Genomic DNA, 14,413 nt, shown 5'->3' with positions numbered 1-14,413 from the left:
ATAAAGTACTAAATGGTTGGAATGAGAAAAGAGGATACATACTTATAAACAGAGAAGAATTGCCCAGTGATTAAGTTGCACTTAGCAATAGGAGTAGAAGCATGGACTGTTTTAAGACATATTGTATCTGGAAATTACTTGTTTGTAAGGTGAGCCTCTTTTTTTTCTCTTTCTTCATGTATGTATCGAATAAAATAATGAAAAGCCATGTGTGGAGTAAATGTCTTTACTTTAATAAAATATTGTTGACGATTCGCCACTCAAGGAGGCTTTTTCAAGATATATCAACAGTCCTACCTGAGTTAGTAACTTAAGCCCTCTACACAATCTGAAATTTGCGTCAGAACTTCAACTCTAACTTACTTGCTGAGGAAATATGAAAGTTAAAGTGTGGGTGCCGATTGCGAATAGGGGGTAGTGCTTGATGCATCTACTCAGATGAGGCTGTTCATTTATCTTGAAGAGGCCTTCTTGAGGAGCGAGATGTCAACAAAATTTTATTGAAATAAGAACGTTCACTTTACACATGGTTTTTTTAATTATTTAAGAACTTCCAAAATTTTTGAACTACAGATCTTAAGCCTAATTTCGACTTCAGTATAAATTTTTTATATAATTTTCGAGAAAGCTTTAGACATTTAGCTCTAAGTCTCTTAAATGTCATCAAGCCTGTCAATACTTTGGTATGTTTTGAAACCTGATAAGTACGTCTTTCTTGGTGGATCAGGTCAAGCTGTTACAGTGAAAATGATACGGGTGACCTAAAATGTGTGACACGATGAACAGGAACGGTGAGGCCGTAAAGGATATTGTAGAATAACTAAACGCAATCCTCAATAGATTTTTCGTGGAATAGTTGTGGCCAAATTAGTGTATCAAATTTCAAACAATCGGTTTGGTAGTTACAGTTTCTGAAGTTACTATATCTTATAGTGGGATTACTTAAAGAAATATGGCGAGCTAATTAAAAGCAGAATGTTCAGGGTTAGTGATGCTAGTTCAGTGAAAGAATTATTTTAGTGACTTAGGTGGTAGTAACGAGACCAGCAGGTGCAAGCAGATGATTGAGTATGTAGTCATGACCAGAAATAAGATAAAAAAGTTGTTGAAGGTCCAAAGTGTTACAAATGTTGAGAATATGGGAAGTGGCTCAAAGTCCGTTCTGTAGGAGCATAGCCTTTAGCCTTTGCAGAGAAAGTGGATAGTTAGTCCAATAAAATTTGGCCAGATTGAGGTCACCACATATTTAAAATTTAAAAGAGAGATACAATTTCATGAGTGACTCAACATAGTCATGACATTCAGAGTAGGTTACTACATCAGAGCTTAGAGCAATGTAGACCACTATCAAAATTAAGTCTAACGCAGCACCCCATATACGTACAACTACGTACTCAACGTCAATTTTTAACGGAATTTGAATAAATGGTTTGTTTTTTTCTACTGCCACTAAGTCACCAACACCACGTCTATGGATTTTTTCAACTGCATGTTTGTCCTGTCTGTAGATATTGAAGTTGGGTAGAGGTAGCTAGGAGTCAAAATTATATGGTTTTAATCAAGTTTTAGTAAAGATTATTAGGCCTGACGTTGTAGAAAGTAAAGATAAAGTGAATTCCATCGTAGAGAGCTCATTTCATAAAGATCAAACATTTTTATGGTACACAAATATTTTGCCACTGTTACCACTGTTAAGACGTTTGTGTTTGAATAAAAGGGCTTTTGATTATTAATAAAAATTGAAGTGCCACTAATCAATTTCATTCTTCTCGTAATAGCTTAGCTGTACCTCTTTACTTTATCCACCAGTTGTGAAAGAGGAGCTTGCTGTGCCCTGGTTTTATCAGAGGTGACGTTGACACGCTTAGGTAACTAAGAGAGTTAAGATTTTAAATGCATAATATCTCTCCTGCTAGACAGAGAGACTAGAATAGGCTTTTGCCTGGCTGCAGATAAAAATTTATTCAGACAAACAATCGGTTAAATATTGGTAATTTTAATATTTTCTAATAAGTTCCTAGCAACAACCTAACTTGAACTAGTTGGAGGCTGAGAAAAATTATACAGGATGGCATTTGAAGGCCTGTTTAGTTCATCCACTATCTCTGTTGCAAATCCATCTAAAGTTGCCTCATTGGAAAAGAAAGAGCAGCTTTCTACTGCATCCGATCTGTTTTGAACATCTTTGAATCTCTAAGCAGCAGAAAAAGATTGCTCCAAGGCCTCTAGCCTTCTATTTATATTTAATACAAAGGCTGGTCTCTAGAGTCTTTATGTTTTCATATAGTTTATTAATTTGAGACTTGATGAGGGTGTTATTAGCATTAACAGTTTGTTCTCCAGCTAAGTAATTTTTGGAAGTTAAGAGTTCATTAAGCTATTAATATAATTAAGCGTAATGCCTCTTACAGTATTCGTTTGATGCAACATGTGAGCAAAAGCAGATTAACTGTCAACAGTGGTTAAGATACTTTGGGGATCAGGATTTTGTTACTTTGACTGATAAAAAACTAAATGTGATCCGTGTTACCCACTGCTTGCAGTAATCGCAATCGTCAAGGCTAATGTAGTAGAAACCAGCACAAAAGGCAGACTTAGGTTAGGAAGAGACTCTGTGCAGTTAAAGCACCGGAATCTTGTTTAAAAGACAGAAGCGACACTCACCAACAGCCACCAAGAGTTTGAAGCACAACATAAACATCTTAAAATAATTTAGCAGTCCTTGGAAAAAAGCCAAGGGACAGTGGGTGCTTGGGTACCCAAGTATGAAGTTATACTTCTATGAAATTATATGGCAAACAATATAATTTTGAGTAGAACATTACCTTCTATAAAAAAATGTTGTGTACAAAGGTGGTGCAATTATCGTGGGAATGAGTATACCTATGTTCATTGGGTGTGATTTTAACTAATATGTAATTAGCTTAAAATTATTAACAATATATCACGGCACAAAACAATAAAAATAATATATAGGCTGGCCAGTCCAAAACTGTGCATTTTTATCAAATTTTCCGGTGATTTTAGAACAACATTCTACTGCCTACGCTAATTACATCTGTAACGTCACGCCCACATCTATCACATACGATCCCAAGTACGTCACGAGGGGTGGGGTGAAGGGGGAAAAGCAAAATCCACTTCCGTCACACTTTTTCTCAAGGTCGAAATCTGAAATCGTTGATTTAGCCCCCCATATAACGCGCTTATAGAAGTATAACTTCAAAAATTGTTTTAAAAACAATGGACTAGGCAGATCTTATATGTGCTGCAAACGACATGACATTCATAATATATACATATTTACAAACTTACCTTCTGGCTTGCTTGTTATCATCCCGATGGTTACTCCTCGGCTAATGTGTTTTGCGTTTTTTCAGAAAGAAAGACAATTCAATAGCCTTTTCTATTAGCAGCTTGATTTGACTCTCAAAAGGCTCTAGGCTTATTGCCAGTGAGGGTGTAGTTGAGAGTGTTGAGTATTAAGGGACCAGGACACTTGGATTCAGTGGGGTGGTCCAGATCCTTTCTGTTGGATCACCTACAGTGGTCACACCCAGGTGCCTTTGGGATCCTTCATACAAATTCTTAAGAAAACTATGTAACTACATTCCTGGCTTACAGCATTATATGCACAGTTTGGATTATTTCTGAGATGCAAGAATTTTTCTCGTAAAGAGTGGTAAATAAATCTTTTAAAAAAATTAGTCATTTATTATTGTAATAGCTTTGTTAGTAGAGTGACTGCCCCGTAATTAATTTACACTTACCACCACTGTTTATGGTACACTATATAGACGTAATCCTAGAGTTAAAAAAATTTTCATAACTGACTTATTTTGAAATGAATGTACAATTTTTTGATGACTTTTCATGAAGACATTTTTTTTTGTAGGGTAGTAAAACAAAGTTCATTTAACTATTTTTTTTCTTATTACAGTACAGGAGAACGTACTATGGTTTAGTAGTGTAGTCTACTCTTTCTTATTTGCTTTTTCTGTGATAAAATAAAACAATTGAGGTTTTTTTATTTATTTTTTTTAATGTACTTATGCTTGTATTCTGTGTTAGTTTTTAACAGTAGTGAAATTTTCTAAGCACTTTGCATAATATTTCTTACTCTTGGTCTTCAAATTAAGTATCAATATGTAAAAAGCAATATATGGCAACATCTAAGAAATCTTTAATTTTGGAATTAGTTATTGATATTATACTACAGTAATAATGAATCATTAGACTGGTTCAAATTATAGATATTAGAAAACTATACCTCGTAAATATCAAGTGAATGTTGGTTGTGCAAAGGAGGGTATAAGGTTGCGTTGTCTAGAGGATCACCGATTCGGCCCAAAATAAACCTATATGCTTCTTTTAATTTGTCTGAAATAGAATGAAAGCATTTAAATAAAATTTAATTTATTTAGATTTTGTTTCCGAAGGATGTACCTATGAACTGTCTCTCAATATTACGATGTAATATTAATCGTCGTGTTGTGGTGCACCTTTGCCCAGCTGTTCCAATACATGAAAAAGCAGTTGCTTTGATGGCCATTTCCATGTTGAGATCATCTAAAACTGATAAACAATTTTTTTTCCATTTTTAAATGGGACTTTGGAACAAAAAAAATTTTATTTATCATTTAAATTATTATTTACAAGATAACAGAAAATTGGTCCAGACAAATAAAAATCAGATTACGTTATAACCTTCATTACAAGTTGCTCTAGCTTACTAAAATTGAATTACATGGTTATTTAAGGGCTAACTTTTATTTGAATTTTATTTATATTTAAATTAAAAGTTTCAAGAGAATTATAGTAAAGAGTAACACATTGAACTCTAAAAATGTGTATTAATAATATTAAGTTGTAAGAAATATATTTGTAAACTACTATAGTAACTCACAATAGATGAATTTTTTTACTCGTCAGTTCAATATACCTGATAGAAAGCCAAAAATGCTTTACTTGCAGCATTCCAATATTGCTTGCGCAGTCAGTTCTATGTTTTCTTTTTTTATCAGTTGTAAATTATGATAATAACTGCAGATTTTTAGATTAAAAAAAAAAAGCTATTTATTTTATAAATTGTCGTAGCTATTTCATTCTTTCGGAATTTTCCACACTGGCTTGAAAAACATTCAAAGCAAGGACCAACGTGAATCTAGAAAGAAGTAAATCTTCTTGGAGCTTACTCGTATCTGCTGTACTCAGTAAAATGCACACTGGCTTATGCTGACTGGAAATTAAAAGCTTATTGAACTTGTTTTTTTAAACTAGTAAAAAAAACAAACTTCAGAAAATGATGGAGGCAGTAGTTGAAAATAAGATTCAACCTTAGAATAGTTGAAAGTGGAAATGTAAAGTATGAGATAAAATAAAAACATAATTAAGGAGTACAAACACAAACCTCCATACTGTACTCATTAGACCCGCAAGAGGCAACAGATATATGTATAAAAAGATGACAGCTACGATACAAGTAGCAAAGCAATATCCCGTATGTGTAACCAAACGTGCAGTTGCCCTTAAGTCTACCTGTAGAAATAACATGTTGTATGCAAACAAAGAAAAGTCGTATTCCGAAGGTAAAAGCAAAAATGATTTTAAAAAATAATTTATAATGTATTTCCACGGAAACGATAAAACTGATACAACTGTAAAGATAATAATATGTTTTATAAAAAAAAGTATAACTTTTCTCAATCGCATATAACAATAAGGATTAAAATAAAACTTTTTGACTTTTTTTTAAGTTGTTTACTTTCAGAACTCAGCCAAATACGATGTAGATGATCATAATGATATAAAAAAAGTTCGTATACAACTGCAAAAAGTCAGGTCTTCACATTATTAACGTTATTCAGATCATTTTCGTCTCATTCGACTTAGAACTCCAAGCCCACAGCATTAAAAAAAAAATTCAATTTAATCCAAATAACAAAGTACAATAAAAACCATTTCCTCTTTTTTAATGATATAAAATTATCGATTTGCTCACTCTTCTATGTATACAAAGTAAATGAACTTATATAAGTGATTTTGATCTAACCTCTAAGATACGACTTGGCTTTGTTAACACACAGTAGGTTGATTCTGCAGGTAATCGTAAGGGTGTAAGGGCGGAAGTGTAGTCAGTTACGCGAAACAGATGTTAACATTTTATAAAAGCTTAAACATGTATTTTTGAAGATGCATTATAAGCAAAATTACCCCTTCATTGCCCTAGTACCTTCGTCAAACATTTGCAAGAGTACAATTTTGCAACCTTATCGATTTTAATACTTTAAAAATGTGTAAGAAAGACCAAAAAAACCAAGCCATCTATTACACATTACCCTCTTCTTAGTCTTGCGATTTAAAGAGCGCGCCCATACTGCTGCTTTCAACATAAGTCATTAACACTCAAAATCCTCTTAGCACAAAAAACCAATATTCTCTCTAACAACAAGGAGTAATAAAAAAAAAAATATATATTTATATATATCAACGAAACAATCTGGCATATTTTTGCGTTTATATTATCAAAGTAAACAATCCATAAATCAAATAATATTTTTAAAAATACGTGTGAGCTCACGAAAAGTGCATTAATGTTGTTATTTTCCAAATCTGTCTTCTCATTATCGATATTACCTTTATCATTATTGCCATATTTACTTTTGCTACTTGAATTATTAACATCAACTTCATTATCACAATCATCATGATAATCATCAACATAACCATCATCACCGCGATCATCATTGTTTTCATCATCATAAATACCATCATCATCATCGTTATCATCATCATCCACATCATCATCATCATCATCATCATCATCATCATCATCATCATCATCATCATCATCATCATCATCATCATCATCATCATGATCATCATCATCATCATCATCATAATAATGATTATGGATGTTATAATTACTATTATGATTAGTTTCATTACATCTTCATTATTATTATCACCAGCACACTTATTTACATTACTATTACTGTTGAATTTAGTATTTTCATTATAATCTTCGTTGACGTCATTATTATTACTATCATTACGATCAAACATTACTATCATTATTATTATTGTAATCATCACAATTAATATTAATATGTTCATCGGTAGAAAGGTTATATAGCGAAGTGATTTAAGGAAGTCTGCACGCGTTTAAGCACCTACGCAGGTACCTATCCCACACACCGATTCCCCCGTGGCCACGCCCCGGTGGTCCCACCACTAAAGACCCGCCACCACCTCCCCCTAAACTCCCCGAGCACCGCAGCAAAAACGCTAACCCATAACTTTACGATTTCACTAGATCCACGCGCATACCACCTTCTCTCAGTTGTCCAGGAAGCCGTCCTCCTTTTTGGCCCGGAAAACTGTATGTATGTATTGGTCTACTGCAGTCCATCTTTTTTTGTTGCGTAGCATTTTATATATGATGTTGTTGGGATTTAAAGCTATCATCCTTTCTTGCAGCACGTTTCGTTCGGCTTGCCACTTGATGCAGTCAAGAACGTATTTTAATATTAATTTTAATTTTGGACCTGAACATTAAAAAACTTAAGAAGAATAACAAGTGAATAAATAGCTTTTGATTCTGAGACCAACATTGAAAGATAAGCTTAATTATCGTCATTATAAGTAACCTAAATATAGCTCCCATGCTCTTTATTCTGCAGTTAGATAAACAAGTCATAGTTTTACAAAATCCCAATTTAGACAAGCTTTAATCTTCTTAAATATATTAAAATACATAAATATAAGCCTTCGAAGCAGCAATAAACATGGCTAGAATAAAAATACAAGCTTTATTTGATTACGGTCAATCGACAACTTTCAGTAAAAATAATGAAAAATTGCGCAACATAGTAATTTTTTTAACAGTTGATTACTCGAGTTCTTTTTATATTAAATTTATATGTTAAAAAAAAAAAAAAAACTCCGGAGCAGTTGTCTGACTACATTTTTTTCTTTGATTCCATGTAGATGCAATAACTACCATCTCGTTTTAGATAGAGTAAAACGTTAAACATTCGAAAAGGATTAATAATTTCAAGTAACTTTTATTTTAGACAGATGCCTTGCAATACATTTTGGTGCTTTTTTTCCTCATTTCTATTCCTACCTCTCTAACTTATAAATCGGGTAGTACAGCGAAGAACTAGAATAAATACAATTGTGATTGGGCAACCCTTTCCAGAAATTTATCCAAGCGTCCTTCCTTTAACTGTTAGAAGATGTAACTACAGGAGCTTGTAAAAAATATATGGTTATATACAAACACAGCAATTTAAAAAAAAGAATTTGCGGTATTTCTTAAGAGACGCATGTCTTCCTATGGATTTTGAGCCACTGATTCCGAATTTAAAGTCGAAACAGCACCTTCCTGGATAAGTTTTTAAGATAACCTCGAAAAACCTAATTTTTTAGTATGTGATGGAAATACGTCGTTTTTATTTGGATTTTACACTGCTGAATTAAAAAATAAAGTCACATTCTTATAAATACTAATAACTTAGCAACATAACTTTCAAAGAAAAGTATCAACTCTTGTTTGTAATTGCTGGAGCACTGTTTACTTGTAGATTTTTAAGGCGTGAAACCTAGAATGTTTAGACAAAAAAAAAATAAAGTATGGTTACTTGGACTTCTGTTTTTTTCATATTAGGAGTCACTGAGTTTAAAACTTTTAAAAAAATTTTATTGTCATGACCAGCTTTTGACATAACTTCAAAAAACTTTATTATCAAATGTAATGTGTGATTAATAAATATGTATTATGAGAATTTTAGCTACTTAATTAAAAATCTAACTCAGTAAAGTAATAGTGGGGAAAATGTGAAGAAAATTGTCAACAAATTTCTTGAAAGCAATTTGTAAGGTATCATCGTCATTTTATACATATTTTGTACCAAATTTTTTACTCAATGTCTAACCTGGGTCTTTTCTGAGTCCACTACGTTAAAAAAATTTTAAAATTATGCTGTAATATTAGCACCTTAAGCACTTGAACATGAGAATTTTTAAGGTTATGTCTACTGACAATTGTAATAAACGATATAATTTCTAAAATATTTAAATTCAGTGACTTTATATGTATAAAAAAAGATCGTTTTTCCAATTAGGTATACTTTTATTTAAGTGTAAGGATTTCAGATTCCATGCCTCAAAATCTACGAGTGTACAGTGCTCAAACAAATAAAAACAAGAGTTGATACTTTTTTTTAAAGGTTATGTTGCTAAGTTATCAGTATTTCTAAAAATGTGACTTTATTTTTTAAATCAGCAGTGCAAAATCCAAAAAAAACCACGTATTTCCATCACATACTCAAACATTAGGTCTTTTGAAATTATCTCTGAAACTGATCAAGGAAGGTGCTGTTTTAACTTTAAATTCAGAATCAGCGGCTTAAAAGTCATAGGATGAGATGTGTCATCAAATGATAAAAAGTACCGCAACTTTTTTTTGTGGGGCTGTCTTATCGGTGAAATTACATTATACAGTAGAAGTACGTATATGTATGTATGTAACAAGAAGAGCCTAGACCAAAAAATTATATATTTCGTAGTAAGTGGGTGCTTGAGCCCCCACGTATAAAGTTCCACTTCTGTGGCAGATAGTAGACAAATGTTAGTATATTTTATTCAGAATAATGTTATGGTGCAGCTATTGCTTGAATAAGGATATTCGGTAATCGAATGTGGTTTTGATTTGTGTTTTAACATTTAATAAATCAGTTAATAAACAATAAAAAAAAATTTATTTTGCAGATTAAAAAAGAACAAAGTCGTTTGATTATTTTAAATTAACTGAATATATACTATATAGCATATTATATAATAATAAACGCTAGTAACATCTCTAACTCTGAGCTGTTATCTGTGACATACGCTAACTTATACTTTCTTAGTGACATATATGATCCCACAATATTTATCTAAAAAAAAAGCTTAAAAAGCATCTTGTAGTATCGCTTTATCTTAAATAAAAAAGTAACATGATAGTGAACGTAGCTTATCTCAGAAATGACGAAGGACCATTACGTAGCAGTTATGGACTTCAACTACCTATTTCACTATTCAGGGGGGTGACTCTGACTGTTTTTCAAGCGAAGCTTTTTATAGGACGCTTGGGATCTGGAGTGGCTGTCATTTTTCCGATGATTCCCTTTACCGAAAACCAAAATACCGAAGATCGAAAAACCGAAAGTCATTTTGAAGAAAACAAGTTTTCCGCATATTAAATAAGCCGACGACCACATAACCGAGAGTAAAATTAGTCGAAAATCAAATGAGCGAAAATCCATTTATCCGGAAATATATTTTACAAGAAAGTTAATTTACAGAGAGCCTATTTTTACGTAGGTTCGTTTTACCGAAAGTCAGTTAAGCGAAAGGTAAGCTATCCGAAAACCATTTATCCGAAGGTTCAACTATCCGAAAATTAAAAAAACTATTTATTTACGTTTATAATAAAGTTATAGAGTATATCAAAAGATTACAATGAATAAAGAAGTTGTTTAAGTGAGGAGAATAATTGAACATGAACAAACTAGTTATTTTGGCGGAGGGAAAAATTATCTGTGTGAATAATTATTTTTTGCCTTGTTGCGCAATACACTATGGATGAAAGGTAAGCTGATTAACAACCTTGTCTGCAAAACATTTACTATCTAAAATTAGAACGTTAGTTTATTTAATAATAAGAATTATATTATCCAATCCAAGCAAAATGATTCAAACCACACTTTAACATTTAATTACATGATCACCAGTTTGAGACTCGGCCTTTACTCACTTGGCTTTCACCTCTAGGAAACTTATTTCTTAAGTGCGTATTTCTAGTCCTGATCTGATTGATCAGAAGCCATTGATGTCACAAGTACATCTGAGGCGGTTTTTTTACTATGCCAATGAATATAGCATACAGGCATAGTTCTCAGAAATGGCTGTAAAATACTTAAAAAAAAAAACTACATTCGTGTTATGACTGCTTGTCTTGAATAAACATTTCAAGTGCAACAAATAAATAAAAAATTACAATACACACGTTTGATTTACATACCGCAAAACAATTAGGAATGGTATAGACTGCAAGATAAAAAAATTTTTAGTTATTTTTCTGTATATGAATTTCCCTTTGTTTTACAACAAATTTTTTTCTGTAAGATAAAAAATGTTGTAACTTTTATTCTGATTCTGAAGAGAAAAGTTATTATCTTTTGCTGACATCATGCAATATTATACATAATCCAACAAAAATCGATTCTTAAATAGAGTTACAAAGTTGTTGTCGGTTTGAGAATTACAAATTATATATTTTTCTTAGATACTTGTGTAGAAAAGTAGTAAAATCCAAAACAATCCTTCATCAAGCGTGAATATGCTCAAATTATCGTTGTTTTAGATATGACAAAATAAATCAACATTCTGTATGAACTGCAAAGGTAATTACATTTTCAACCATTTTTAAAAGTCAATTTCTAGGCGATTTTACGCGTTTTTTGTTGAAATTTGTTGTTAATATCTACGTTTTTGCTTATAATTAATGAAAAAACAAAAAAAATTTAATTGTATTAAGTACCTGTTTAATATTTTTATTTTGATGCAATTCATACTAACTAAGTTCAATAAAACATTCTAAATTGAAGAAAAAGAGGGACGTTATTTGAAGATGCCTGAATGAGAGGCAATCATCTTATCTGTATGTGGCCATTGTGGATAACATTCTAATCACACTATTTACATCTATAGAACTTTCCTATATAAACCTTCTGGTAAGCGTAATATGTGCATTTATCTTTATTACTTACAAGTGAATCAAAAAATACAGGTGTTCCGTAATTTACTGACTGAATAATGTTTGGTAACAATCTGGTACTTCATGTACTTTTTCTTTTATTTACTCTGAACATTTTTATCTGAAGATTTTACTTCTTAGAGATTTTCCAAAAAATTTCAGAAAATACCTAAAAATTTATCAACGAAACGAGATTTAGAAAAAAAAATTATATTAACAAGATGTCATAAGACGAAATTTTTAAAATTCGAGAATACACATAAAATCTCGTGAAATTTTTTTGTCTCGCACAAAACGAAACTGACCTTCTACGTATTATATGGTTGTACGTTACTGGGGTATTTACAATATATGCATCACCGTAATACTACGCATTACAATGCCTGTTCAACAATACATTTTTTCTTACGACTGTAACATATATATTTGAAATACATCTGCCACACTATACGAGTACCACTGTCTTAAATCAAAATGACAAATCAATATTGAATCATTGGCTGCTGTATTTTACTCGGTTACAGTATACGCGGAGAAAAAAAAGGGTAATGAGACTTTTATAGGACGTCTAGTCCCTACCTGTCGGTTTTCATCTGCGACAAGAGTGCCACACCGTGTTAATACGTGAAATCAATTAATCCTGGCTAGTTAATTATCCCGCTCAGTCGCGCTGCAGCCACGCTGTATGACAACGTGCGGAAGTGTTTATGCAGAACAACGTGCAGTAGCCGTCTGTTATCTCGTATGTCGTATTGAACTGCGTGTTTTTATTCGCATTGTTTAGTTTTTATAATTGTTCAAGAAAAAAAAAACATTAGATACTTTATTGTACTTGGTTGCAGTACACACAGAGAAAAATAGGGTGATGGCACTCTCATACATCGTCTAGTCCCTACCTGTCGGTTTTCATCTGCGACAAGAGTGCCACACCGTGTTAATACGTGAAATCAATTAATCCTGGCTAGTTAATTATCCCGCTCAGTCGTGCTGCAGCCACGCTGTATGACAACGTGCGGAAGTGTTTATGCAGAACAACGTGCAGTAGCCGTCTGTTAACTCGTGTGTCGTATTGAACCGCGTGTTTCTATTAGCGTCGTGTTGTTTTTTTAATTCTTCAGAACAAAGTTACCGCATTTATTGTCGCTTCTGTGCATCAACAGTGAGATGAAGATGGCTATTGTGACGAGAAAAAGGAAAGATGCAGGCAGGAAAAAAATTTAAAAAAGAGGAAAATACTCTTCCAAATTACAACGACTTCTTGACAACAAACTGTTTCAACAGAACAAAAAAGAAAACGGGATACGGTGAGTAATTTTTTATTCCATTTCACAACATTCTTCTTATTTGCATACATTTTGGTACAAAGACAACTATGGTGTGCAAAGCGGTGCAGAGCGTGTCTCATGCTTTTTACATGCAACACCGCACACTTTTCTTTTTCTTTCTTACCTTACTCTTTTATATTATCGTGGGACGTTTTTAAGTTTCGCCTCTCGCTAGTGGGAAGCAAGTCAAAAAACGCTTTTCAAAAATACGTGTTTTCCCTCACGGATTTTTTCTTATCTTTTCTTAACAGTTAATGCATTGTACTGCGATACAGTACAGGAAAACGAGAAAGATGATGCAGAAATTGAGCACATGCATCTATTTAAGTACATGCTTGTACAGACATGGTCAACACTATAGAATCGCGCGGTATAAGACAAGCATTGCCGTGGAATACACTCTGTCTCTCTTATGCACGTTCTTCTTATTTTGAGATCGATTTACGCTTCTTTAATATATCTGCACTTAATTTCTTTGTGATGCATATACACGTTTCGTACTGTGCACGCATTGTTTACTTTTGGTAAAGTCGCGTTACCCGTAACTATAACTGACCTACATAACAGAGATGGCGGGAGAAAGAAGCAAAGAGAGAGAGAGAGAGCTAAGCGTTGGCGTGCACGGGTCAACTAGAGGCCGGTAGGGGCGGGGCGATGGTCTGGCGGAGAAGTAGGAGATGTGGAAGAAGGCGTGCATTACCAGAAAAAAGTTGGTCACGCGGTGCTACCAACAAAACATAATATAGCCACATACCCTCGCATGTCGCGTGCTTATTTTAAATGAGCAGCAAATTTACAATGCGAGTCATATTCATCGATACAAATTTTGAAGTGCGGCGGCCTCAGCTGTAGAAATACGACAGTGCGCTCAACCGCACTATTGTCCTGCTAGTATAATGAAGAGAAATTTGATTGCTGCATCTCTTTAGTTTCGTTTTATTGTTGCTTTCTTTCTTGCTTCGTTGCGCAAGAAATATCTCTCGCTGCAGTCCATACCCCCTTCCGGTGTTTATAAGCGGAATCGGATACACCTATAGCGCATCGACAAAGACAGTGACTTATATACTGCGGCAATTACATAGGACCACATCAGCCGCATCGTTCAGAAATAGGAATACGTCGAAGTTTATTTCATGGATCCTACATTATAACTGTTCTTGCTGTCAATAGCGCGACCCGGTCACAATTTTTTTAATTATACCATTTTAAAAAACATAATTAAATGAGGCTTTTTCAATAAAATCAAATGTTTTTTTGAGCCATTTTCAATAAAATTAGTCATTTT

The 14,413-nt window shown here is 33.1% G+C and overlaps 1 protein-coding gene across 1 annotated transcript in view; it reads right to left on the bottom strand.

Annotated features, from left to right (window-relative positions):
- Aldh7A1 (aldehyde dehydrogenase 7 family member A1) overlaps window positions 1-14,413 on the bottom strand; it is a 631,978-nt gene that overhangs the window by 146,937 nt on the left and 470,628 nt on the right. The window contains exons 6-7 of the mRNA XM_089594934.1: window positions 4,447-4,575; window positions 4,271-4,380 (exon numbers count right to left, since the gene is read on the bottom strand). Coding sequence (XP_089451060.1) covers window positions 4,271-4,380; window positions 4,447-4,575 — 239 coding nt within the window. The remainder of the gene's footprint in view (window positions 1-4,270; window positions 4,381-4,446; window positions 4,576-14,413) is intronic.

The sequence above is a fragment of the Copidosoma floridanum genome, unplaced genomic scaffold (assembly GCF_036245765.1).
Source record: "Copidosoma floridanum isolate Cflo_tuat_1 unplaced genomic scaffold, Cflo_Japanese_pri ptg000021l, whole genome shotgun sequence".
NCBI classification, from domain to species: Eukaryota; Metazoa; Arthropoda; class Insecta; order Hymenoptera; family Encyrtidae; genus Copidosoma; species Copidosoma floridanum.
Note: the sequence above shows the minus strand (reverse complement) of the source record. Positions and strands in the feature narration are given on the sequence as shown.